General features: G+C 50.3%; 1 protein-coding gene across 1 annotated transcript in view; it reads right to left on the reverse strand.

Annotated features, from left to right (window-relative positions):
• The window catches only part of HDAC8 (histone deacetylase 8), a 79097-nt gene that overhangs the window by 40696 nt on the left and 11390 nt on the right, over positions 1-27011 (reverse strand). Inside the window, exons 3-4 of the mRNA XM_065410948.1 lie at positions 20313-20443; positions 17618-17759 (exon numbers count right to left, since the gene is read on the reverse strand). Coding sequence (XP_065267020.1) covers positions 17618-17759; positions 20313-20443 — 273 coding nt within the window. The remainder of the gene's footprint in view (positions 1-17617; positions 17760-20312; positions 20444-27011) is intronic.

Genomic DNA, 27011 nt, shown 5'->3' on the forward strand with positions numbered 1-27011 from the left:
GTGGGAAGAGGCGGGGCCTCATGGAAGGGGTGGAGTGGGGGTGGGGCCGAGGGCAGCGGAGGGGGGGGAGGTGTCAGTAATGCGGCCCTCGGGCTAATGTACTAGTCCTCATGTGGCCCTTGTGGTCATTTGAGTTTTAGACCCCTTGTCTACACTGCCGCTGGGAATGAGCTTCCCAGCCCAGGTCCACAATCTTGCGCTAGCATGCTAAAAATAGCTGTGTAGATGCTACAGCTTGGGCTGGAGCTCAAGCTCTGGGGCTGGGAGGGGGAGCTTGAGAGCCTGAGCCACAACAGCTACATAGCCAGCGCTAGTCTGTGTACCAGGGCTGGCAGACTCGCTCCCAGCGGCAGTCTAGACATGTCCACTATGGTTCAAGTTACAGGGCCTCCCCTGTTCCTTTACCAGACTTGTCCATGTTCTCAGACCTCACTGCTGGAAATGCTGCTGGATATTCAGCCTGTGGTTCTCTCTGCTCAGTATCCCCACCACCACCACTCTCCGCCTCTGCGGCACAAGATTGTGGGGTAAATGGGAACAAGCTCTGGAGAGTAGTCTTGTAGTTTCTAACACTCACTGCTGCAAATGGGCACTGGTGCTGTCCAGAGAACCTCTAGCTCCATTAACAGAGCAACTCTGGGGATTGCTTCTCTAAAAGCATCCAGGGAGCATTTTTTAGTTTTACTAACATACAGGCTATTTTTCTCATTTTAAATGTTTGATATTTAAGACTATGGCTTCTGCTTAACTTCACATGGGGTCTGCAGTAATAAAACTGCTGAACCAGTACATTAAGAGAGCCCCTGCTAGACTGTCCTCCCTCACCCCCCCAGAACTGGGGACAGTCTAGCAGGGGCTCTCTTAATGTACTGGGGACAGAGTATTTTAGCATACTAACCTTATACCACAAGTGACATGGCTTCCTGGACTAGTCTCTTATAGACAACGGCCCACATTACAGAGCTAACAATTCACAGTATGACTGACAGTCGTCTCTGGGACTGGACTAGCAGAGGATGCTGAATTTGGGCACTTAGCTAATGGGTAAAACTAAGTAGCAGTTCAGGACTGGTGTAGCAGGGGTCACTGCAGTGCAGGATTAGTCCGCACTGGAAAGGCCACAAAGACAGGCTTGGGGAGGTGAATTGGCAGGGCTGTGCAGGGAACCTGCAGCGTCCACCTGCCCTGTCTCTTGGCCATCTTTATTAGAATCATATGTATTCACTTTTTTAAAATAATGAATAATGTGGCAATTTTGCAACAAAAAAAACTTCAAAAAAACAGACTCCAAAGAGCAACAGAGAGTCCTGTGGCACCTTTAAGACTAACAGATGTATAGGAGCATAAGCTTTCGTGGGTGAATGCCCACTTCGTCAGATGGTGGCATTCACCCACGAAAGCTTATGCTCCAATACATCTGTTAGTCTTAAAGGTGCCACAGCAGACTCTGTTGCTTTTTACAGATCCAGACTAACACAGCTACCCCTCTGATATTAGACTCCAAAGAGAGACTGCTGAACTTGAATTAATATGCAAATTAGATACAATTAACTTAGGTTTGAACACAGACTGGGAATGATTGGGTCATTATACTAATTGACAGGTTTCAGAGTAGCAGCCGTGTTAGTCTGTATCCGCAAAAAGAACAGGAGTACATGTGGCACCTTAGAGACTAACAAATTTATTAGAGCATAAGCTTTCGTGGGCTACAGCCCACTTCTTCGGATGCATATAGAATGGAACATATATTGAGGAGATATATATACACACATACAGAGAGCATGAACAGGTGGGAGTTGTCTTACCAACTCTGAGAGGCCAATTAAGTAAGAGAAAAAAAACTTCTGAAGTGATAATCAAGATAGCCCAGTACAGACAGTTTGATAAGAAGTGTGAGAATACTTACAAGGGGAGATAGATTCAATGTTTGTAATGGCTCAGCCATTCCCAGTCCTTATTCAATCCTAAATTGATTGTATCTAGTTTGCATATCAATTCCAGTCTCAGCAGTCTCTCTGACCGCTACACTTACCTACATGCCTCCAGCTTCCATCCAGGACACACCACACATTCCATTGTCTACAGCCAAGCTCTAAGATATAACCGCATTTGCTCCAATCCCTCAGACAGAGACAAGCACCTTCAAGATCTCTATCAAACATTCTTAAAACTACAATACCCACCTGATGAAGTGAAAAAACAGATTGACAGAGCCAGACGAGTACCCAGAAGTCACCTCCTACAAGACAGGCCCAACAAAGAAAATAACAGAACACCACTAGCTGTCACCTTCAGCCCCCAACTAAAACCTCTCCAGCGCATCATCAAAGATCTACAACCTATCCTGAAAGATGATCCCTCACTCTCACAGATCTTGGGAGACAGACCTGTCCTCGCTTACAGACAACCCCCCAACCTAAAGCAAATACTCACCAGCAACCACACATCACTGAACAAAAACACTGACCCAGGAACCTATCCTTGTAACAAAGCCTGATGCCAACTCTGTCCACTGTCCACATATCTATTCAAGTGACATCATCATAGGACCTAATCACATCAGCCATACCATCAGGGGCTCGTTCACCTGCACATCTACCAATGTGATATATGCCATCATGTGCCAGCAATGCCCCTCTGCCATGTACATTGGCCAAACCGGACAGTCTCTACGCAAAAGAATTAATGGACACAAATCTGACATCAGGAATCATAATACTCAAAAACCAGTGGGAGAACACTTTAACCTGTCTGGTCATTCAATGACAGACCTGCGGGTGGCTATTTTACAACAGAAAAACTTCAAAAACAGACTCCAACGAGAGACTGCTGAGCTGGAATTGATATGCAAACTAGATACAATCAATTTAGGATTGAATGAGGACTGGGAATGGCTGAGCCATTACAAACATTGAATCTATATCCCCTTGTAAGTATTCTCACACTTCTTATCAAACTGTCTGTACTGGGCTATCTTGATTATCACTTCAAAAGTTTTTTTTCTCTTACTTAATTGGCCTCTCAGAGTTGGTAAGACAACGCCCACCTGTTCATGCTCTCTGTATGTGTGTATATGTATCTCCTCAATATATGTTCCATTCTATATGCATCCGAAGAAGTGGGCTGTAGCCCACGAAAGCTTATGCTCTAATAAATTTGTTAGTCTCTAAGGTGCCACAAGTACTCCTGTTCTTTATACTAATTGAATCTACTTCCCCATGTTAAGTATCCTCACACTTTCTATGGGTCATCTTGATTATCACTTCAAAAAAATTTTTTCTCCTGCTGATGATAGCTCATCTCAATTGATTACCTCTTACAGTTGGTATGGCTACTTCCACCTTTTCATGTTCTCTGTATATATAAATATCTTCTTGCTGTATGTTCCAGTCTATGCATCCGATGAAGTGGGCTGTAGCCCACGAAAGCTTATGCTCAAATAAATTTGTTAGTCTCTAAGGTGCCACAAGTACTCCTGTTCCTCTCCCCAAAGAGAGCACAACTGGACTCTAAGCCAGGGCAAGTCTCCAACAGCTAGATCACTCTCATGAAGAGAGTTACTGTCCCCAGTTACATTGGCTCAAGTTTGCATTAGGTGCTTATGAAAGGAAACACCATTGTTCTCTGTACCATGACTACAGCTTCTACACCAGATGGGAGTGCCAGTGTAGAAGAGCAAAGGGAATTGTTACCACTGTAGGGTCTACATAGCCAGGCATTGGACTGGAGGGGTCCTCCAGGATCATAGAGTCCAGTCCCTGGCAACCCTGTCACCTAATCCCATTCATACACACAGGCCTAATTCTTCTAGATGACAGAGTGAGATGATACATGGATTAAGATGCTGGTGACCACCAGGATCTCCTCTATACTAGCACTTCTACTATTGCTTTCACCAGTGGAGCTGACCAAGATAAAGCTGGTGCAGATAAGAGCAGTGAGAGAACCATCTTAGGGAATCTACTGAAGGGACACTGAGAATTACTGGCTTTTACTGCTGCAATCCCAGTGTGACTGACACACAAAAACAATCTAAGGAGAGCACATATGGATCCTTTTGGCAAGTGCTTTCCATTTTTTGTGCCTAGCTGATAAGAGTGGTTAAAGGGGTAACTACAACAAGTCATACTGAAAGGTGAACTGTCAGGCTGGAGGGATGTTACTATTGGAGCTCCTCAGGGATTGGTATTGGGACCAATCTTATTTAACATTTCCATTAATGACTCTGGAACAAAAAGTGGGAGTGTGCTAATAAAATTTGCGGATGACACAAAGTTTGGAGGTATTGCCAATACGGAGGAGGACCGCAACATCATAAAAGAAGATTTGGATGACCTTGAAAACTGGAGTAACAGAAATGAGATGAAATTTAACAGTTCAAAGTGCAAGGTCATGCACTTAGGGACTCACAACAAGGTTTTTTTTTTTTTGCTATAAGATGGGGACGGATTAGTTTGAAGTGACAGAGGGGGAGAAAGACTTGGGTGTATTTCTCAATCACAGGATCACTCTGAGCTGCCATGAAAAAGGCGAATCAAATTTTAGGATGCATCAGGCGAGGTATTGCGAGTAGAGACAGGGAAGTGTTTAGTACCATTATACAAGGCACTGGTGAGACCTCATCTGGAATACTGTGTGCAATTCTGGTCTCCCATGTTTAAGAAGGATGAATTCAAACTGGAACAGGTGCAGAAAAGGGCAACTAGGATGATTCGAGGAACAGAGAAACTACCTTATGAGAGGAGACTTAAGGAGCTTGCCTTGTTTAGTCTAACCAAATGAAGGCAATGGGGAGATAGAATTGCTCTTTCTAAACACATCAGAGGGACAAACACCAGGGAGGAAGAGGAGTTATTTAAGGTAAAGGCCAATGTTGGCACAGGAACAAATGGATATAAACTGGCCATTAGTAAGTTAAAACTTGAAATTAGATGAAGGTTTCTAACCATCGAAGTAGTGACGTTCTGGAACAGCCTTCCAAGGGGAGCAGTGGGGGCAAAAAACCCCAAACCCTAACTTGTTTCAAGACTCATCTGGAGAGGATGGTATAATGAGATTGCCTATAATGGCATCTGGCCCACCCACGATTTCTATTAGCAAATATCTCTAATGGCTGGAGATGAGATACTAGATGGAGAGGGCTCTAAGTTACTATGGTGAATTCTTTCCCAGGTGTCTGATTGGTGGGTCCTGCCCACATGCTCCAGGTCTAACAGATCGCCATGTTTAGGGTCAGATAGGAATTTCCCCCCCAGGTCAGATGGGCAGACATCCTGGAGGATTTTCACCTTCCTCTACAGCTTGAGGCTTGGGTCACTTGCTGATTTGAACTAGAATAAATGGTCGATTCTCTGTAACTTTAAGGCTTTAAATCAAGCTTTGAGGACTTTGGTAACTCAGCCAGTGATAATGGGCCTATTACAGGAGTGGGTGGGTGAGGTTCTGTGGCCTGCGATGTGCAGAAGGTGAGACTAGATGATCAGGATGGTCCCTTCTGGCCTTAAAGTCTACGAGTGGCAAAGAGGCCTTTTACATCCCATCTGTGCTGAAAGACAAGACAGCAACATCAGCTGTTTGGGTCTTTTGAAGCTGTAAATATAGCACATAACAAATTTAAAATACTAATCAAAGAAAAGTAGAACCAGCTATTGCCCAAGTGCACCTTCCAGGATGGAGAATTAGCTGCTGCAAAGATGCCTCCTTTGGGATAATAATATTTGGGATAATTTATCTCCTAGATTCATGCTGGATGAAAGCTTTGAGCATGGTTCCAGAGGTGAAAGGTCAGCATTTGATCAATAAAAGGCACCAACCCTTAGCTCCAAGCCATCCTAGACTATTTTGAACTTCAAGCCCTGAACCCATGAAGACTGTGGTTTCCATTTCCATGCTTATGGCCTCAGGAAGCAATTAAGCCAACATCCTGCCTCCCCCACAAGCAGATTATTTTGACAAAGGGGCACTTATTCTGGATACACACCAATCTGACTAGGAATCCAAAATAAAAGTGTATGTGTGTGTATACACCCACACCCCAACGGTTGCAGAAAAAGCAGCAAGTTAAAGAAAGATAAAAGATGAAGAGTGTACTTATTCACTTTCAGTGTGGCACAGCAGCTCCTGCCTCTGAGATACAAAGGATCATTATTAGTTAATTGCATGTACCGAGACAGTGTGTGTCCAACAGATAAACCCTCTCCCTTCATTCTGTTTTGCACCATGCTTACAGCTTGCCTGAATATTGCTCAGTCCTTTCAATGTGCCAAGTCCAAATTTGAGACAGAGACCCATGTTAAAATATATGGGATTATCATACAATTAATCTAATGATTTTACAGTACCGCTAATTATTTCTGAAGACATGGATAACTGAGGAAGTACCAAAAACTAGTGAAGAGCAAGTAGACAATATTCAAAGAGAAAAGGAGAATGATCCTAGCAATAACCATCTGAAAGTCTAAACGCAATCCCCAAGACAAATGATGGACCATCCAGCATGAAGAAAAGTCACCAAATGGACTCATGCGCAATAAGCAGCATGAGTTTATAAAGAATAATTCTTTAGACAAAACTGACTTTTTTGGACAGAATTACTAAGGTTCCCTTAGCCTGCTGGCAACTATGTGCATCATATATTTGGATTTAGTAAGCCATTTGATGCAGTGTCTCACAATATCTTTTATGTCTCATTCCTTGTAATCACTTAAAATCTATCTTTCTGTAAGTTAATGAACTTGTTTTATTGTTTTATCTAAACCAATGTGTGCTTGGATTGAAGTGTTTGGAAACCTCCGTTTGAGATAATAGAAAATAATATGCACAAACCCTGTTAATGAAATGACAGACTTTCTATGAGCTTGTATTGTCCAGGAGGGTGCTGGGCAGTACAAGATGAATATTTCTGGGGACAGGTCTGGAACTGGGAATTTGCTGGTGTCGCTCTGTAATATAATTCATGAGTGGTTGGCTAGAAGCACCTATATAATTCAGCTGGGAGTGATTTTGCATGTTAGAGGTTGTATGTCAATGGACCAGGAGTGGTTGTTTTTACAGTGAAGCAGTGTAAAAGACATCCCCAATTGAAGAGTTGAGGGGACACAGTTATCCAACAGTCCAGACTGTACCCTGGGGAATGGTACAGCATATCCCATTAGAATTCAATTCTACTGATGAACAAGAAAGAGTGATTTGGATTCTACTCTCCCATACCTTTGCAGGCTCTGCAGACCTACCAGAAGTAAAAAGCTTGTTTTCCTCCTTAACATCAGCAGCTGAGTCTGTATAATTGCAAGGAAGAAATCTTTGGTGTTAAAGCCCTGTTTTAACAGAATTTCTTTTCAGAGAACAGCTGATCTTCCAGACCGATTTCTCCCCTTTTCCATATGTGCAATGAGTTGAAGGAGGGCAAGTTAACGAACAAGCCTGAGCCTTCATTGTCAAAATCAGGGGTAGGCAACCTTTCAGAAGTGATGTGCCGAGTCTTCATTTATTCACTTTAATTTAAGGTTTCGCGTGCCGGTAATACATTTTAACGTTTTTTAGAAAGTCTCTCTCTCTAAGTCTATATTATATAACTAAACTATTGTTGTATGTAAAGTAAACAAGGTTTTCAAAATGTTTAAGAAGCTTCATTTAAAATTAAATTAAAATGCTGATCTTACGCCGCCAGCCTGCTCAGCCCGCTGCCAGCCTGGGGTTCTGTTCACCTAGGCTGGCAGCGGGCTGAGCGGGGCCGGCAGCCGGGACCCCAGACTTGGGAGGGGGGGTTTCCAGGGGTCAGGGCAGAGAGATGGGGGCTGTGGGAGTGCAGGGCAGAAGGCTGGGTGTGTGTGGGGGGGGTTCAGGGGTCAGGGCAGAGGGCAGTGAGGGTGTGGGGGGGGTTCAGGGGTCAAGGCAGAGGGCTGGGGGGTTCAGGGTGCAGGGCAGAGGGCTGGGGGTGTGTGGGGGTGCAGGGCAGAAGGCTGGGTGTGTGGGGGGGGAGTTCAGGGGTCAGGGCAGAGGGCTGGGGGTGTGTGGAGGTGCAGGGCAGAGGGCAGTGGGGGTGTGGGGGATTCAGGGGTCAGGGCACAAGGCTGGGTGTGTGTGGGGGTTTAGGGGTGCAGGGCAGAAGGCTGGGTTTGTGGGGGGGTTCAGGGAAGAGGGCTGAAGGTGTGTGGGGGTACAGGGCAGAAGGCTGGGTGTGGGGGGCAAGTTCAGGGGTGTGAAGGTGCAGGGCAGAAGGCTGGGGGTGTGTATGGGGGGGTCAGGGCAGAGGGCTGGGGTGCTCGGCTCGTGTGGGTGCTCCCAGTCCCCTGCCCTGAGCGGCTCATGGCAGGGGGCTGGAAGGGATATGCCCTGTTCCACCCCCTTCCCCAAGGTCCCGTCCCTACCTCTTCTCTGCCTCCTCTACGGAGCAGGGAGCACGCTGCCACTCGTCCCCCTCCCACTCGCAAGGGCCATCAGCTGATCAGCGCAGGGAGAGGGATGGGGAGGAGGAGGGGCCGGAAAGCACCACGCTGGTAGAAGAAGCGGGGGAGGGGGGAAGCTTGGCTGCCGCAGGACCAAGCTTCTGCCTCCTGCCCCTGCAGGGGAGTGCCGTGGGCGGGGGGGCTGAGTGGGGCTGGGGGCCGGGACCTCGGCAGCATGCCACTCAAAATCGGCTTGCGTGCCGTAGGTTGCCGACCCCTGGTCAAAATGGTCACCCCCCTGGAACTGGAAGTTCAGAATCGAGCCAGCCAGATTCCCCTTTTTCCAATACCTATTTTATTACTAGAAAGTCAAATCCCAGTATTTCTGCCTCCCCTTCTCTCCTCCCCACCCTGCACCACAGTTCAAGTTGCCTGTCAAATGCATAACTCTCGTGAGATCTGACTCAATGACTTTTACAGCAAACGGCTTCTATGATTTTATAGCACCATTATTTCCTCTATTAAAAATGGGGGATGGTAAAAAAAACCTGGAATCATTTAACTATTGAATTTCATACCTCATTCCCTACATTCTCTTTGGAGATCATTCCACCAATGTGCACTCTTCTGGTGCTAAAGGGTCCCAGTCAACTTTTTAAAAAGCCACAGTCTGAAAGTGTTTGGCCTATTGTGATTATAACTAGCACCTAAAAGGATTACAACTGAAAGTTCAGAAAAAATGACATTCCCCTCCCCAGCTTGTTTACTTTTGTGCAATTGACAATGCCTTGTGGGTAGCTCATTGCCCTGTTTCCCATGTTCCTCTGTTGTTCACATGGGTCTTTTGCACAGCACAGAAGAGAAACATCTTGATATATTGGAAAAATGTCATTGTAAACCCATTAAAATTGGCAGGGGAACATCTACTACTATAACTCCATTTTGAAATTGACTAGATTTCACAATGAGCCTGAAAAAGCCGCACAGACCAATTTATCTGCCATAAGGACTGGGCCTTAGTCTCAGTCTGGATTACAACACAAAACATAGCAAGCAAATTAGCAGTCTAGCAGCCCCAATATTAAGTTCTGGACCTAATTAAGGTTCTAAAGAGATACAATTTGACTTTTTTGGAGTTGACTTAAAAAAAAATATCCTTGTTTATGACTAAACACCCGTTAAACAGCATAGCCTGAGGATTTTCCTTTTAACGTCCTTTTTAAAAAAGGCTTGAGGGTTTTTCGGCTCCCTTTTCATTTATAAAGGTCATTTAATGAAGAGAGAAACTGACCATATAAGGCAAACTGAAAAAAAACAAACAACCCAAAACACAGAGTTTTTGCTAACCTCTTCCACTTACAGTTGTCTATATGCAGCACATGACTCTTGTGTTTGGGGAGGCAGGATGTGAGCACCAAAAGCTCCCTAGAAGTGGGAGGAACCACCAGTGCCTGTACAGTGGCCCCGCCCCTGCTCCACCCCGATGCCCAGTCCCCACGTGGCCTCTTCCCCTGAGGCCCCATTCCCCACTCTGCCTCTTCCCACCCCCACTCTGCCCCCTCTCCGCCTGCTCCTCCCTGCTCACTACTTTCTGCCCCCTCCTGCCTTACGGGTGAGCGACAGGAGGGAGAGGGCAGAGAGGAGCAAGCATCGGGGGTCTCAGGGGGAAGAGGCACAGCAAGGCCACGGATCGGGTGCCAGTGCCTCCCCGCAACTTCTCAGGAACTTCCGATGGCAGCACTCCAAAGGTGGTGCGCATCCACTACAGCGGCGTTACAGTTACAGGACTGTCTGCACCTCTTGTCCCCATTCTGGGCTGTCTGAGCGCTATCGCCTCAGGTGTTCAGCCTCTTGCCCTCATCTGCTTCCGGGTGGAATCCTGCAATTCTCCCACTCTTAGACTGGTACCCAGGTACATAACCCCAACTATACCTACAGCTTATCACCCTGCAGGTCCGACTGGGATTGGGCATCTGTAACCAGCGATAGTGACCAACTGCCGTCTTGACACAAAGCATTTTTATTTAGCAATTAGAAGCTGGATATGAGTCAACAGTGTGCCCTTGTTGCCAAGAAGGCTAACGGCATTTTGGGCTGTATAAGTATGAGCATTGCCAGCAGATCGAGGGATGTGATCATTCCCCTCTATTCGGCATTGGTGAGGCCTCATCTGGAGTACTGTGTCCAGTTTTGGGCCCCACACTATAAGAAGGATGTGGAAAAATTGGAAAGAGTCCAGCGGAGGGCAACAAAAATGATTAGGGGGCTGGAGCACATGACTTATGAGGAGAGGCTGAGGGAACTGGGATGATTTAGTCTGCAGAAGAGAAGAAAGAGGGGGGATTTGATAGCTGCTTTCAACTACCTGAAAGGGGGTTCCAAAGAAGATGGATCTGTCACGGAGTGTGGGGGAACTCAGGGCCCTGCACCCCCGGCTTCCTGCGATTCACCATGACTCTCAGCCAGCCAGTAAAGCAGAAGGTTTATTTAGACGACGGGAATACAGTCCGAGACAGGTCGTGCAGGCACAGACAACAGGATACCCCTCAGTTAGGTCCATCTTGGGGTCCTCGGGCATCCCAGCCCCCCTCCAGAGGTCAGAGCCCTCCCTGCCTCCAGCCACCTCACCAGCCAGCTTCCCAGAGTCTGCCTTCAGCGACCCCTCCCACAGCCTTTGTTCAGTTTCCCGGGCAAAGGTGTCACCTTGCCCCAGCCCCCTCCTGGGTTCTCATGTTACAGGCTCAGGTATTTCCCTTCAGTCATTCTCCCATCCCCCAATGCAGACCATCCCAGCCACACTCCCCTGTCAGCACTTACAGATCACAGTAAGAACAGTCCCAGTTCGTCACATCTCCCCCCTTCGAGACCGAACTGAGCGGGGTCACTTTAGCCAGTGACCCGGGGAAGTTCGAACCTACCCCCGTTCCCATGGATGCCCCAGCATCCCTCCCATTCCTGGGTGAGAATTACACCAGGCCCCTCCAGTTTCACTCCCCCGCTTAGGTCGGGGGTGCTCGAGGGCATTCGCAGTTCGCATGTGGGAAGGGTTATGCGGCCTGTGCCCTTTTCCCACCCCAATACCCCTGGGGTTCCAACTGGGCTGCGGTCTTCTCCCAGCGTTCCAGTCTGGAGGTCTGTGCTTCGGGCTCTCTTGGTTCAGAGCCCCCCTTTTAACCTTGGCCACCCTCTGGAAAGGCTCCTCTACGCTGGGCAAGGGTCCTAAAGCCGTTTTCCCCTTGTCCCGGGCCTTCCTTCCCCTCTGACAGGGGTCACAGGATCGGCAGTACTGCCGGACAGTAACAAAGACCCCAGGCCAGTAAAAGCTCCGTAGCAGCCTCTGCTGGGTACGCCAGGTTCCCTGGTGCCCTGAGAGGGGAATGTCATGGGCCCGGTACAGCAGCTGGCGGCGATACTTCTGGGGTACCACCAGCTGCCTCCTGATCCCCCCTGACTCCATTTTCCCTGGGGGAGCCCATTCTCGGTACAGGAACCCCTTCTCCCACAGGAACCTTTTCCGGCCACCTCTCCCCATGGTCTGTACCGCACCGAGGTCGGCCAGGTCCCTTATCTTCCGCAAGGAGGGATCTTTCTGCACCTCGGCCTGGAACTCAGCAGCTGGGACAGGGATGGCCACCTGTTCTCTCTCGCCGGCTGGGTCTGAAGCCGCCGCCTCCCTGAGCCGTGTCCCTGGGTGTTCCCTCCCCACCAGGTTAGGGTCCTGCGCCTCGGGCAAGGCACCCTCCCCAAGGCCAGGGCGCAGTGCCCCTCGCCGGCTCTGACTGCGGGTCACAACCAGTGCACTTGGTGGGTTGCTTGACCAGTCCTCCAGGTCCCCCCCCATCAACACCTCAGTGGGCAAATACGGGTGCACCCCCACATCCTTGGGGCCCTCCTTGGTCCCCCACTTCAGGTGTACCCTCGCCACGGGCACTTTGACTGGTGTCCCGCCCACCCCCGTCAGGGTCAGGTAGGTGTTGGGCACCACCTGATCTGGGGGCACCACCTCGGGCCGGGCCAGCGTCACCTCTGCGCCCGTATCCCAGTATCCATCGACCTTCCTCCCATCCACCTCCAGGGGAACGAGGTACTCTTTCCGGAGGGACCGCCCCGCGCCCACCGTATAAACCAAAAACCCTGAGTCTGGAGCATCCCGCCCCGCAGAGGAGCAGGCCTGGAGCTCTCCTCCCTCCTTAGCAGGTGGTACTCTGCCAGCCCCCCTTCCCTGGGAGTGCTGCCTCTCGCCCGGCTGGGTCTCTACCCAGTCAACCCTCTGTGGGTTTGGTCTGCTCAGTCTGTCCCTGAGCCTGGGGCACTGGGCCCGTATGTGACCTCTTTGGTCACAGTGATAGCAGACCATGTCCCAGGGGTCCCCTCGAGTGGGTTGGATGGACCTGACGCTGGATCTTCCCCTTTGGTGGGGTTTCTCTGCATTTTCCCGCTGGGATGGCCCATGGTGACTCTCGCTCTGCGTTGAGGTGGGACTGTTCCTTTGGGACTCCTCCCTGCCAGCCCCTGACCGGCTCTTTACAAACTCATCGGCCAGCCGGCCTGCATGTCGCGGGTTCTCTGGCTTTTTGTCCACCAACCACAGCCTCAGGTTGGATGGGCACCGCTCATACAGTTGCTCCAGTACCAGCAGTTTAACCAGGTCCTCCTTTGTCTGGGCCCCAGCAGCCCACTTGCTGGCGTATCCTTCCATGCGGACGGCTAGTTGCAGATATGAGATCTCCGGGGTTTTATCCTGACTCCGGAACCTTTCCCGGTACATCTCAGAAGTCAGCCCAAACTCACGTAGCAGGGCCTTTTTGAATAGTTCATAGTCCCCTTTTTCCGCCTCTTCTAGTTGGCGGTATAAGGCCAAGGCTTTGGGGTCCAGTAAGGGGGTGAGAGCCCGGAGCTTGTCTGCAGGATCAACCTGGTGCAGCTCGCAGGCCGTCTCAAAGGCATCCAGGAAGTCATCCATGTCCTCCCCCTCCTTACGTGGGGCCAGGATGCACTTATCAAAGCTTCGTGCAGTCCTGGGTCCCCCCTCAATCACCGCAGCCGGGGGCTCGCGGCCCTTCAGCCTCGCCAGTTCCAGTTCATGATGCCTCAGCCTCTCTCTCTCTTCATGCTGCCTTTGTCTCTCATTCTCCTCCCGTTCATGCTGCCTCAGTTTCTCTTTCTCCTCCCGTTCATGCTGTCTCTGTCGCTCTTCATGCTGTCTCTGGTGTTCACGATCCTCCAGCTCTCTCAGTTTTAGCTCTTTCTCCCATTCCAGCCCATTCCGCTCCACGGATGCTGCGCGTGGCCGGGAGGATCCCCTGCTGGCCGGCGAGCGTTGCCGGGAGGATCCCCTGCTGGCCGGGGGGGGTCCCTGCGCCCTCGGTATTTGCTGGGCTCCTCCCCACCCTTCCCCTAGGCATAGGAAGGAGGGGTCTCGGGAAGCCCTCAGCAGCCGGCTGACCACTCCCAGATGGGACAGACACTGGGGCCTGCGCTGCATCTGCCAGGCTGCTTCCCTCAGAGACAGGGATCAGTTCATTCGCGCGATCTCCCTTCTCCAGCTGGGCAATGAGCTGTTCTTTGGTGAGCTTCCCAATGCGCACCCCCCTCTGCTTGCACAGCTCCACCAGGTCGCTCTTAAGCCGCTTGGCATACATCTTCCTGCTGGCCACTCACAGGCCTGTGTGCTCACCGCTCCCCACAGTCTCCAGGGAGACCCCTAGTGTGCCAGCCCTTCTCGAGGTCACCACCTCTCTGCCAGGGTCGAGCTGCAGACTCCTCCGCCCCTGGGACCACTCGCTGCGATCCCCCGGGGGACCCTGTTACTGCAAAAGTCCTTCTCGCTGGTCACACACTCCCAGGGGTGATAACCGTCTCTCTCTGACTCCTCAGCACGCCTGGTCCCCGTCAATCCCCCTTCGTTTTACTTCTCCCCAGTCACTTACTGCAGGAAGCGCCGTCCACGGGGTGCAGTAGATCCCACCGCTGCCACCAGTTGTCACGGAGTGTGGGGGAACTCAGGGCCCTGCACCCCCGGCTTCCTGCGATTCACCATGACTCTCAGCCAGCCAGTAAAGCAGAAGGTTTATTTAGACGACGGGAATACAGTCCGAGACAGGTCGTGCAGGCACAGACAACAGGATACCCCTCAGTTAGGTCCATCTTGGGGTCCTCGGGCATCCCAGCCCCCCTCCAGAGGTCAGAGCCCTCCCTGCCTCCAGCCACCTCACCAGCCAGCTTCCCAGAGTCTGCCTTCAGCGACCCCTCCCACAGCCTTTGTTCAGTTTCCCGGGCAAAGGTGTCACCTTGCCCCAGCCCCCTCCTGGGTTCTCATGTTACAGGCTCAGGTATTTCCCTTCAGTCATTCTCCCATCCCCCAATGCAGACCATCCCAGCCACACTCCCCTGTCAGCACTTACAGATCACAGTAAGAACAGTCCCAGTTCGTCACAGGATCTAGACCAGTGGTCTCCAAAGTGGGGTACGCAGACCCCAATGGATGCACAAGAGAATCCTTGGGGGTGCGTGGCAGGAGGAGCGCCTTTTTTTTTTTTTTTTGCTTCGGCAGTTCGGGCAGTAGAGCCGGCGCGTCAGGGGGTTGGACTAGATGACCTCCTGAGGTCCCTTTCAACCTTGATATTCTATGATTCTATGAAATGTTGAATGCTAAAAAGTGCACATTTCACTTACTGATTTTAAAATAACAGGAGTACTTGTGGCACCTTAGAGACTAACAAATTTATTAGAGCATAAGCTTTCGTGGGCTACAACCCACTTCTTCGGATGCATTTCGTGGGTTGTAGCCCACGAAAGCTTATGCTCTAATAAATTTGTTAGTCTCTAAGGTGCCACAAGTACTCCTGTTATTTTTGAGGATACAGACTAACACGGCTGCTACTCTGAAACCTGATTTTAAAATGTCTTTCCAGCTTTAGCCAAGGTACCACTAGGGAGAACTCTAGGTTAAGTCAGAGGGTTTTCCTAACCCTTCAGTGGATTTCCCCCCACTTCTGCCAGTATGTGGAGTCTGTTAAAAAAAGCTCGGGGTGGGCAAACTTTTTGGGCCGAGGGCCACATCTGGGTGGGAAAATTGTATGCAGGGCCGGGGCAGGGGGTTGGGGTGCAGGAGGGGGTGCGGTGTGCAGGAAGGGGCTCAGGGCAAGGGATTGGGGCAGAGGAGGGGTGTGGAGTGTATGAGGGGGCTCAGGGAAGGGAGTTGGGGTGCAGTAGGGGTGCATAGTGCAGGAGGGGGCTCAGGGCAGGGGTGCAGGAGGGGTGCGGACTGCGGGAGGGGGCTTAGGGCAGGGAGTTGGGGAGGCGGGGTGCAGGAGGGGTTTGAGCTCCGGCCCGGCGCCGCTTATCTAAAGCGGCTCTGGGGTGGCAGCGGCGCGCACTGGGGCCAGGGCAGGTTCCCTGCATGCCTGCCCTGTCCCTGTGCCGCTCCAGGAAGCGCTGTGGCCCTGGAGGAGGGGGGGAGGGGGGCTGGTGCTGGCCACTTCTAAGAGCGGCATGGGGCCCGCGGCGCCACGGGAGGCAATCCCGCGGGCCGGATCCAAAGCCCCGAGGGGCCGGATCCGGCCCAAGTGCCGTAGTTTGCCCACCCCTGCTCTAGCTGAAGGTTGTGTCAGTATTTCCATTATAAATGTCTGTTCTCAGGAGTAGAATATAGCACACGAACAGAAAAGTAAGTAGTTGGGATTTTGAAATCAGTCTCCAAATGTCTCACTGAAAATGTCTTAGGGAGTTCTAGTGCGCACTTAACGCTCACAGGACAGCTGCATTGACAATGATGTAATGATGTCTTTTAGCGTTATCCTTGCTCAGAGAAAAACAACATGAATGGCTCAGCACATCGGAGGCAAAGTTGTTGAGATTGTTTCTTAGTTCCAGGCATCACCGATGAGGGAGATCCCAGGCAGTGTAGTCAAAACAGAACAGCACAAGAAGTCATTAAAAAGCCATTCATCCTGAGCAGAATGAGACTGTTCTGCCTGACTAATCTGAACTCCACCCACTCAGTGGAAACAAAAACCAAATCCAGATTTGGACAGTTCTAATGCTGACCTGGGGGTTCACCTTAAACTGCCAGTATTTTTAGATGGATCCCCAAAGTGTGCACATTGTCCTTACTTCTTCCCAGAGCTCCCGGTCAGCTCAGGAAATGCACTGCTGCAGGAAGCAAAAGCTGCAGCTGGATTTCAAGGGAATGAGAGAACTTTATGAATGACCCCATATGGTAGACACACATTGAATAGAGGGACCAAATGTCATGCTTCAAGGAAAACACTGGGCCGCAAAGGTCAGGCAGGAATCTTGCCCTGCCCCTAAATACAGCATTCCACAATTGATGAGGTACTTCCCGAGGATTTTTTTCCAATGCAGCAGCTATAGATTACTATCACAGACAGTATACCAAAAATTGGCAGGCTGTTGGTCCAATCTGGTATGGAAAATCTTATGATTCTATTAGAAAGAGGGGTCACTTTCTCATCTGCACATGGTATTAAACAAAGCCCTTGTGCTTCAGAAGATAAAGTACTACTTTCTCCTGAAACTCAGAGAGCAATAAGGGGACAAGCCACAGCTAACTTTATAAACATTTTTAGTCCTGTGACCTCCTGGGAATGAGAGCAACTTAGGGGCAAAGTTTCCATCTCCTCTCCTGCTGCTCTGAAATATTGTTATTGACAGTACATTACTGCCCTATCTCAGATATTACAATACAGATCTAACAGATACTTTCAGAGCATAGGAAGGAATATGAAGAGCCAATTCTATTTCACCTCACCTCTTCTTAAATATTTCATTTGTCTCCAGGTTTCCATTCTCTTCAGTGCTTGGCAACACACCAGCAGTTTGCACTTCTATCTCAAAGTACTTTACTAGCATTAAGCCTTGCAACACCCCTATGAAGTACATGAGGTACTATGAGAAACTGAGGCATAGAGAAGTTAATTGATTGGTCTAAGTCACACAGCAAAGCCCATGGTAGAACCAGGACTTAGATGCAGGACTCTTGGCTCCCAGTCCTCTGCACTACACACCACTTCTTCCCCAGCTGCCTCTTGTCTTTCAACCCACGCAACCTCTTCCCCGCCCCCCCAAAATTCCCAATTCATTTGTATTGGTCTTTTTGGATGCTATTGTTTCTCCTCGCCCTGATGGTTTGTGTGGAAAGCTAGGAGCTATCGGGCTCGATTCAGATACCAGGTTGGAAAGCACATAGTAACAGGTTTTCTTCTTACTTCTTTGCATGATGCCACCCTCCAGGCCAGTTAATCGCTACCTTGCACTTGCCGTCCATCAGACACTGGGCTGCTGTGATGCTGGCCCCTCCTACAGCTGCTGCATAGTCAAAGATACCTTCAGTGGCTGGACAGTCATAACCTAGGGGCAAGAACCAGAGAGTGTCGCTCAGGACAGAAGACAGAAGTGGGAACATCACTGCATTCCTAGTGGGAGTACACCAGGGAACTGTATTTAACTTTAGTTACAGTTCTGGCTTCCCATTCTGGCTACTGTAGGAAGCCAAAGCGAGGCTGCTGGCAAGGGGACTGACCTCCTTTGAGCATGGTCCATGTGGAAGATGCCATCCTCTGGCTTTCCAAGGTGAGTTTCTTTGGGCCGTGCTCCACAGGAAAAAGAATTAAAAGCCAAATGGCTTTCTCAGACCAAGAATACTCAGGGGTTGTATGGACCCCTCCTGGCTCAGCAACAAGCAGGTGTAAGGCCAGTTAGCCACATTTGCACCACAAACACTGGTTCAATTACCAGATACATTGGGTTGCTTTACTCTATTCCCCTCTTTCACATGGAGTACCTGCAACCCCTCTACCCGCCCAACAACCACACAGCACATCCTTAGTCTCCAGAAGCAGAGCCCTTCTACACTTGAACACTATCATGGGAACTCAGTGGATGCGGACCTAGAACGTAACCCACTCTCTCACCTCCAGCACCACCCCACGCATTGGAGACCTTTCCAGGCATATCCAAAATCTCAGGGTATGTCTTCACTGCAATCAGAGATATGGCAGCAGCACGTCAAGCTAGTTTTGCTCTTGCTAGCTCAAACAATTCCCGTGAGCCGCAGCAGCACAGGTTAGTCACTCAAGTGGGCTTCCAATTGCTGCCCTGGCTTCACTGCTACTGTTATTGGAGTTTGCTAGATCAAAGCTATTTCAACTATGTGCTGCAGTCACACTTCTGATGCACTGGAGACAGACCCTCAGAGCAGCACAGAATTCCAGGACCAGTTTCTAGAATTAAACCTGTCGCCTTGGAAGAGCTTTGAGTGTTTTGTGCAGAACTCGGGACTCTGCAGTCGGGCTCAGTGTAACATCAGGAAGGAGGCAGTGTCTCCCACTGTCTCACACAAAGATGACAAACTTCACCTCCCACTGTGCAGCTGGAAATGCTAAAGCCCTTCAGAGTGCTGACTTCAAGGAGTAGCTGCAAGTGCCATGGCAGGCAAGTGAGCAGTATAAATCCACTATAGAGCACAATGCTATTGTACGTGGTTGGAGCCCACTGAGCTCCTGCTATTCCCGTGATTCCTGCTTGCATGTGCTGGAGCTCAATCAACGCCACTCCCAGCTTGTTGGACATCTGCCTTTTCTGCTGCTGCAAGGTGCATGGGTTTGGGTTCTGCTTCCTAACAAACGGCTTTTCAAACGCCTGGAACATCAGGACACGTCAAAACATCCAGTGGAGAATCCAATACCCAAGAATCATGCTGAGCAGCAGAGATGGCATTGGCAATTAAGTAGCCATCATTAGGTTTTCAAGTTAATGCTCCACTGAGGAGGAGGAAAACACCACCCTCACACCCACCCCCTTTGCATCACTGGTTCAGGAAGCCTGGCTTCCAGACCTCTTAAGAAACACTGGAACAGGTTACACCATGGACCACTCTCTGGTGCCCTCTGCTTGTTTGAAACTGAAAGTGAAGCCTCAGATCCAAGGAACACAGCAAGTTCCGCATGATGATCATTGTTTAATACCCACCTCCTGCCCTCCAGAAACCCATAAGCTCCAGCAGTTCAAATAGCAGCTTTGCACATCCACACTAGAGGTATATGGATGGAGTTATACCAATGGCTAGAATCGGGACCTACGTGCAGTCTAGACAAGGTTTAAGTCACTCTTTGTTCAGCCATGGCCATTGAAGTACAGTTCTACTCTGAAAGCGGCCTTGTCAAAATGTCTCTTGGGGCTCCATCTTTATCTTGGGGGGTATGTCTACACAGTCTGCAGCAGCATGCCTCCCAGCCCATGTTAACAGGACTCACTAGAGCTCTAAAAATAGCTATATAGACACCCCTCTCCCTAGGTTTCAGAGCCCAGGCTGCAACTTCAAAGCATTGTCTATGCAGCTGTATTTAGAGCACTAGCACAAGCCCCACTCACCAACCGAAGTCTGTTGACTCAGGCTGGGAGGCTTGCTGCCGCATGCTGTGTAGACATACCAGATCAAATGCACTTGGTTTCCAAGTAAACCATTGTTTTGTGTCTAGCTGCCAGCCTACCAACTCACCCAGTGATCTAAGAGAGATGCTGGATTCATTCCTTGTCACACCAGCCCAGTAATATAGATTCTCGAACTGAAACTCAATTAGCATTATGTTAATGATGCATGAGCCAGAATAGCATTTAGCTCCCTCTCGCAAAGCTGTGCTGCCTCTTCTAGGTTAAAAGGAGCAATTTTTAAAAAGGTTTGCACTGGGAAAGCTAGTAGTTCTGCCAATTAACACAGGGAGAAGATCTATGCAGTAAGAGCAGCCCATTTTTACAGTCACTTATCAGAGCAGAAACAGACTTTGTTTAAAAGGCTGAAAAGGAGAAAACCTTTGACGGCTCCTTCTGGAAAATGTGCAAGACTTCAAGCTCAAAACAAACACAACCATCTTCCATTCATCTTTGCTTAAAAAGGCTCCTTACCCAGTCCATACTCCACGGACTCCGGGTGGTCATCGTCCCCCTCCTCGCTGACCTTCTGGAGGTGCTGCAGATAGGCATCAGTGTGAAAGCTTGCCATCTCCTCCATGGAAGCCACTTTGGGCTTGACTATCCTAGCAAGACAGATGGAACAAAAGCAGTAAGGCAGATTCACGAGGCGTAGCGGGAACTGTTTGACTGGAAGTTCCTCAGGTTAGGGATCTCGAATTAACTTATGTTATTAAGATACACAGGACACAAAGCTCACAGCAAAGGTTGCCATTCTGACTGAAAAAAAGCCTCCTGCTCTGAGCTGGGCCACTGATTTTAATGGGTGTGAGGCAACGTTATCATGGTTGCCTTTGATGTGGAGCACTTGCAAGCACTGGCTTCAGATTACTGTGCAATTAATCTTTTGCCCTTGTTTGGATTCCATTTCTATTTTCACTTTTATTTGATGCTATTCTGAGTTTGGCTGACTGTCTACAGATCCAAACATTTTGGTCACACACACAGATAGGTAACACTCATGGGCGGCCAGTGACCTGGCCGTTGAGGAAGCTAGCTCCCGGCCCCTCCCCTTGTGTTCCCCTCTCCCCCCTCAGGAGCCCAGAACATCCCCACCATTGCCCCCGGCCCCAGCCCCGGTGCGCCAGGCCACAGTGCCCCCAGCCCCCGGGCACCCAGCCCCAGATGGCGCGGCTGCAGCCACCCCCAGCCGCACCAGGCAGCACGGCCCCAGCACCAGCCACCCTGAGTCCCTGTGGGAGGCAGAACAGCCAGCCCCAGACAGCCAGGGCAGAGTGCTGGGAACCACAGGATGGAGCCTGGCCTGGGGGCGGAGCCACGCTAGGCTGTTGAGGGAGGCACAGCCTCCCCCTGCCTATGATACTCACCACCCATGATAACACCTGTGTGTCACAGCCTGGTCTAGTCCCACTCTCTGAACAGACACTAGTCCATTATGATGGGATCCAATCTTTGGATGCCACATACTGCTAAGCCCCTGGGACTGGAGAGTGACTGGTCGCTGGTCGTAGTTCTGTGTCTTTCAGGCGCACTCCCTAGTGCAGAAACACCTCTCTTGGGCAATAGGACCCTACAGTCTGGCCCCCCAGACTCCAGAACCAGTTTCATAGCCTTCCTGAATCCCTAGTTGTGTAGACAAATTCCACGGAGTCCACCTGGCTATGGGAGCTCTGCTTTCTAGTTAACCCCTTCAGGGGCAACATCACAGTAAAGCAAGGATACCCAGGCTTAGCAAACGAATGCGTTACCACACCCACATTTTACTGTTATGAAGCACAAGAGTTACAGATCAATGGAAAACAGCAAACTCCTGAACGCATCCCTCTCTGTCTTATCTCACCCCCTGCCCCATTGTGAGTCTCTGTGTTTGGTCAGTGCTCCTGGAGGAAGCAAAGTCCCTCCTGCCTCCAGTCTCCCCAGCTGGTCTCCTGTTTTTAATGATGAATTGGCCCCTTGGCTTAGAGAACATAAATCAGGTCTAAAAGACCAGGGAGCACCTGTAATATTTTATGAATATCATATGCCCTCCCATTCGATCTATTATTGTGTTGTTTGCTATAGGATAACAAAGGAGTCATTCAAGCAGGGGTTGCTTGCACATAGCAAGAAAAGGGGACAACAGCATCAGAAAGGACAATGCAGGTGTCAATCACTTTGAAGTCTGACCTCTGACACCAGGCAGACTTCAACAGTCTGGAAACTACAGGAAGGGGATCCAAGTAGGAAAAACTGGAACAAAGAACAGTCCTTGAAGAACAGGAGAGAACGAGGCAGAGGAGTAGGCTGAACCCCTGTACCCAGAGATGGGGGTATCTGGGATAAGCAAGGCCTACCAGTACCTACATCTATAGTAAGAGGGATATGTGTGACCATAGATTTTTTACTGTGTTTAAAACCCCCTTCTCTGGTTATGATAGGCACTGACTCTGTGGGTGCTCCAGGGTTGGAGCGCCAACGGAAAAAAAACGAGTGGGTGTTTAGCACCCACCAGCAGCCAAACTCCCCTCCCTCCCCCCTACTCCCGCCTGCCAGTGGCCCCGCCAATCAACAGAGTGGGGGCAGGAAGAGGCGGGGTGGGAGCGGGGCCTGAGCACCCCCAGGGACAGTTGGAAGCCGGTGCCTGTGTTGGTTATGCTTTGTTCCTACTGTTGAGATTAAACACTACTTTGTTCTAAGAAGGCTGCTGTGTGTCACTGTACTCACCATGGGTCAAAGCTGCCAACGAGAAGACCCACAAGTAGCCAAACCTCGTTGGATCTGTGGAGCAACCTCAGTTGATTCAGGCTACAGTGCCTTGTGTGAGTGGGAGAATCATGGGACTCCACCCAGAGATAGCTGAAGACACAGGGCATGTCACCTGTGTGACTAGAGAAGGACCAAATATGCAGCTAGCTCTGGAACCGTGACACTGGCCGCCACCACCATAACTGCCCCAAAACTTCCACTGGAGAATTTCTAGGCACCACCCCATCGGGCAAGAGGAAAAAACGGTTACCTACCTTTCATAACTGTTGTCCTTCAAGATGTGTTGCTCATGTCCCTTCCATTCTAGCTGTGCGCGCGCCCACATGTGTGGCCGGAGATTTTTGCCTTACTGATATCTGTAGGGCCGGCAGTGGCGCCCCCTTGAGTGCCGCGATCATGCGTCGGTATATCAGGTGCCACCGACCCTACACCCTCTCACTTCCTTCTTGCCAGCAACTCCAACAGAAGGCTAGGAGAGCGGGTAATGGAATGGACATGAGCAACATCTAGAAGAACAAAAGGTAGGTAACCGTTTTTTCTTCGAGTGCTTGCTCATGTCTATTCCATGCTTGGTGACTAACAAGCAGTGCCAATGAAAATGGGCTTGGAGTTCAGTCTTGCAATGTGCAGCACTGCCCTGTCGAAGCCAGCATCATTCCATGCGTGCTGGGTCAGCGCATAATGGGATGTAAATGTATGGACAGACGACCAGATAGCCGCTTGGATCAGCACCTGAGCCAAGGCCGCTGATGACATTTGCACTTTTGTCAAGTGCGCTTTGATTATCGCCGGTGGAGGCACACTCACCAGCTCATAGCAGTATCGGATGCAGGCTGTGATCCAGGATGAAATCCTTTGAGCAGACACTGGGCAATCTTTCATCCTGTCTGCCACCGCAATGAACAGCCGTGTCCTGGAATGACCGTATCCTGTCGAGACAGAAGGCCAGCACCCTCCGGACATCCAGGGCATGTAACCTGCACTCCTCTTTGGATTTATAGGGCTTCAGAAAGAAGACCAGTAAGAAAATGTCCTGGCCGGTATGAAACTGGGAAACTATCTTGGGCAGGAACGCTGGGTGCGATCACAACTGGATCTTATCTTTGTAGAACACTGTATAGGGTGGTTTTGACATAAGTGCCCGGATTTCAGACACTATGTGGCTAAACGTAATCACCACCAGGAACACAACCTTCCAGGAGAGAAAGAGAAAAGAGCAGGAAGCCAGAGGTTCGAAGGGAGGCCTCATGAGCCTCGACAGCACAAGATTTAAATCCCAGGGAGGGACAGGGATCCAGACGTGAGGGCAGACACCACAGACCTTTCAAGAACCAGACCATCATGTCATGAGTGAAGACCGACCTGCCTTGGAACAGAGGATGGAACACAGAAATAGCAGCCAGGTGGACCCTGATCGATGACAGGGACACGCTGTGACGTTCCCCTGGTGTTATCTGGACCAGTGATCTGCTATGTCAGTCCAATCCTTGACCCTGGGAGCCAGCCTTACCCTGCTCTGCTATGAGAACCCCCACTCCCGGGCTGTTCACGCACAGCCTCTAGCATGTAAGCTGCTCCCAGCACGTGAGCGAGCACTTTTGGCCAGCCGCTGCTTGGATTGTGCAACCAAATGACACTAGCCAATATCTCCAGTCCCAGAAACAATCCTAGGAACTTCCGTCTTGCAGTGTCCAGTTATGCCCGCTGGGCACTGCAAGCTTATATGAGTTCATCAATTTAACAAAGAAACTGATATGTACCAGGCTTGTTATCCCAACGGGAGCCTGTGACACGCTTCAAACCAAACGCACTGCTTCAGGTAGAATAAACAAACAAATTTATTAACTACAAAAGATAGATTTTAAGTGATTATAAGTCAAAGCACAACAAGTCAGATTTGGTCAAATGAAATAAAAGCAAAACGCATTCTAAGTTGATCTTACAAACTAAGATGCTTCTCACCACAGGCTGGCTGGCTGCCCTTCAGCCAGGCTCTCTCCTTTGATCAGTGCTTCAGTCGCTTGGTGGTGTTGTCTGTGGATGGAGGTGGAAGGGAGAGGAAGAGCATGGCAAACGTCTCTCCCTTTTATCACGTTCTTTCTTCCCTCTTGGCTCTGCCCCGCTCCCCCTTCAGGGTCAGGTGAGCATTGCCGCATCGTAGTCCCAAACTGACCAAAGGAAGGGGGGGTGACTCACTCAAGAGTCCAACAGATCCTTTGTTGTTGCTTAGGCCAGTGTCCTTTGTTCCTGTGAGGCTGGGCTGGGCTTGTCCCATACATGCCCTGATGAGATGTGAACTGCCCCTCTGCTCCTGGAGAATTTTTGCCTGGGCTTGTTTTAAGCCATGAGGACACATTTTCAGCCTCATAACTATATACATGAAATTACAACCTATAACATTACTATAACAACAATGCATCATGACCAGGGTCGGGGATGGGGCCAAAAGACACCCGACATGACAAACTTTGCATTGGATACCACACAATCATATTATAAGGATGAACATGGGGGTGTAGGGTGTTCCCCTGAGATACAGTGTCACACCCTGAAATTTGAGGTGCAGATGATAATCCAGGATCACCTGCAGCGAGGCCTGTTCGGCGCAGATGCGCCGATCCGAAGCCCAGCATGTGAATCTTTTCTACTTTGCCAGGTAAGTTGCTCTGGTGGAGGGCTTTCTGCTACCCAGCAAGACCTGTTGCAGCTGGGTCGAGCATTCCCACTCTTCCGCATTCAGCCATGCAGTAGCCATGCTGTCAAGTGCAACACCTCTAGGTTCGGATGCAGGAAATTGTCGTGCTCTTGGGACAGCAGGGCTGGACAGAGAGGCAGCTGCAGTGGCTGAATCAGTGCTGGCAAGGCCACTCAAGAGGTAACAGGATAACCTTCGCCCTGTCCTGTTTGATCTTCACGAGGACTCTGTGGATCAGTGGCACTGGCGGGAAGGCATACATCAGGGCTCCCGACCACAGGAGCAGGAAAGTATCTGACATGGAACCCCGGTCCATCCCCTGGAGTGAACAGAACACATAGCATTTCCTGTTCTGGCAGGACACAAACAAATCCACCTGGGGAGTTCCCCACTTTTGGAAGATCATACTAGCTGCCTCCAGATGGAGCGATCACTCGTGGCGAGACGAGAAGGTCCTGCTGAGGCAATCTGCTAGCACATTTTTGGTCCTGGGCAGGTGCACGGCTACCAGATGAATGGCATGCCGCACACAGAAGTCCCAAAGGCTGAGAGCTTCTTGGCAAAGGGCTGACGACCTGGCTCCGCCCTGCCTGTTGATGTAATACATCGCAGCAGTATTGTCCGTAAGGACCTGCATCACCTTGGACCTCAGGGGGCGCAAGAAAACCTGGCAGGCCAGAAGAACTGCCCTTAGCTCCCTGACATTGATGTGAAGGGCCAGATTGTCCCACAGCCAGCGGCCTTGAGTGCTGAGCTTGCCCAGGTGGGCTCCCCAGTCGAGGTCAGAAGCATCTGAAACCAGGGTCGGGGATGGGGCCATGAAGGGAACACCCTCCAACACCAACCCGGGGTTCAACCACCACTTCAGGGATGACAGGATGTGATCCGGCACCCTGACTACTCAGTGTATGTTGTGTCTGTTGGGGGTGTAAACCGACACCAGCCACGCTTGAAGAGGCCGGAGGTGGAGCCAGGCATGACTGACCACGTATGTACAAGTGGCCATGTGGCCCAGCAACTGCAGGCAGGTGTGAGCCGTGGTGAGCAGGTGGTTCTTCACATGCGAGATCAGACACACCTCTGGAAGAAAGGCTCTGGCTCGTGTGGAATTGAGAACCACCCCAATAAACTCCATGCATTGGACTGGCCTCAAGTTGGAATTTTTCTCGTTTATCAACAGGCCCAGGTTGCAGCAGGTGGAATGCACCAGATCGAGGCTGCTCTGCACTTGTTCCTGAGACCTGCCCTTGATGAGCCAATTGTCGAGATATGGGAAGACCTGGACCCCTCAACATCTTAGGTAAGTGGCCACTGGTGCCATACATTTTGTGAAGACCCTTGGAGCCGCTGAGAGGCCAAAGGGGAGCGCCATAAATTGGAAATGGCATCCCCCCACTATGAAATGGAGGAAACATCTGTGACCTTGGAATATGGAAATATGCATCCTTCAAGTCGAGGGCAACATACCAGTCTCCTGGATCCAGGGAGGGGATGATGGAGGCCAAGGAGACCACGAGAAACTTCAACTTCTTGAGAGAATTGCTGAGGCATCACATGTCCAAAATGGGTCTGAAGCCCCTTTTTGCTTTCAGGATTAGGAAATAACGGGACTAGAATCCTTCCCTGTCATGTCCTGAGGGACCTCCTCCACCGCCCCTCTTGAACGAGGAGTTGCTCATATGAAGGGTCCCTGAAGAGGGACAGGAATGACGGGGAGTGGAAGGGAGGAGCGG

Source organism: Emys orbicularis, chromosome 9, assembly GCF_028017835.1.
Source record: "Emys orbicularis isolate rEmyOrb1 chromosome 9, rEmyOrb1.hap1, whole genome shotgun sequence".
In the NCBI taxonomy this organism is placed as follows: Eukaryota; Metazoa; Chordata; order Testudines; family Emydidae; genus Emys; species Emys orbicularis.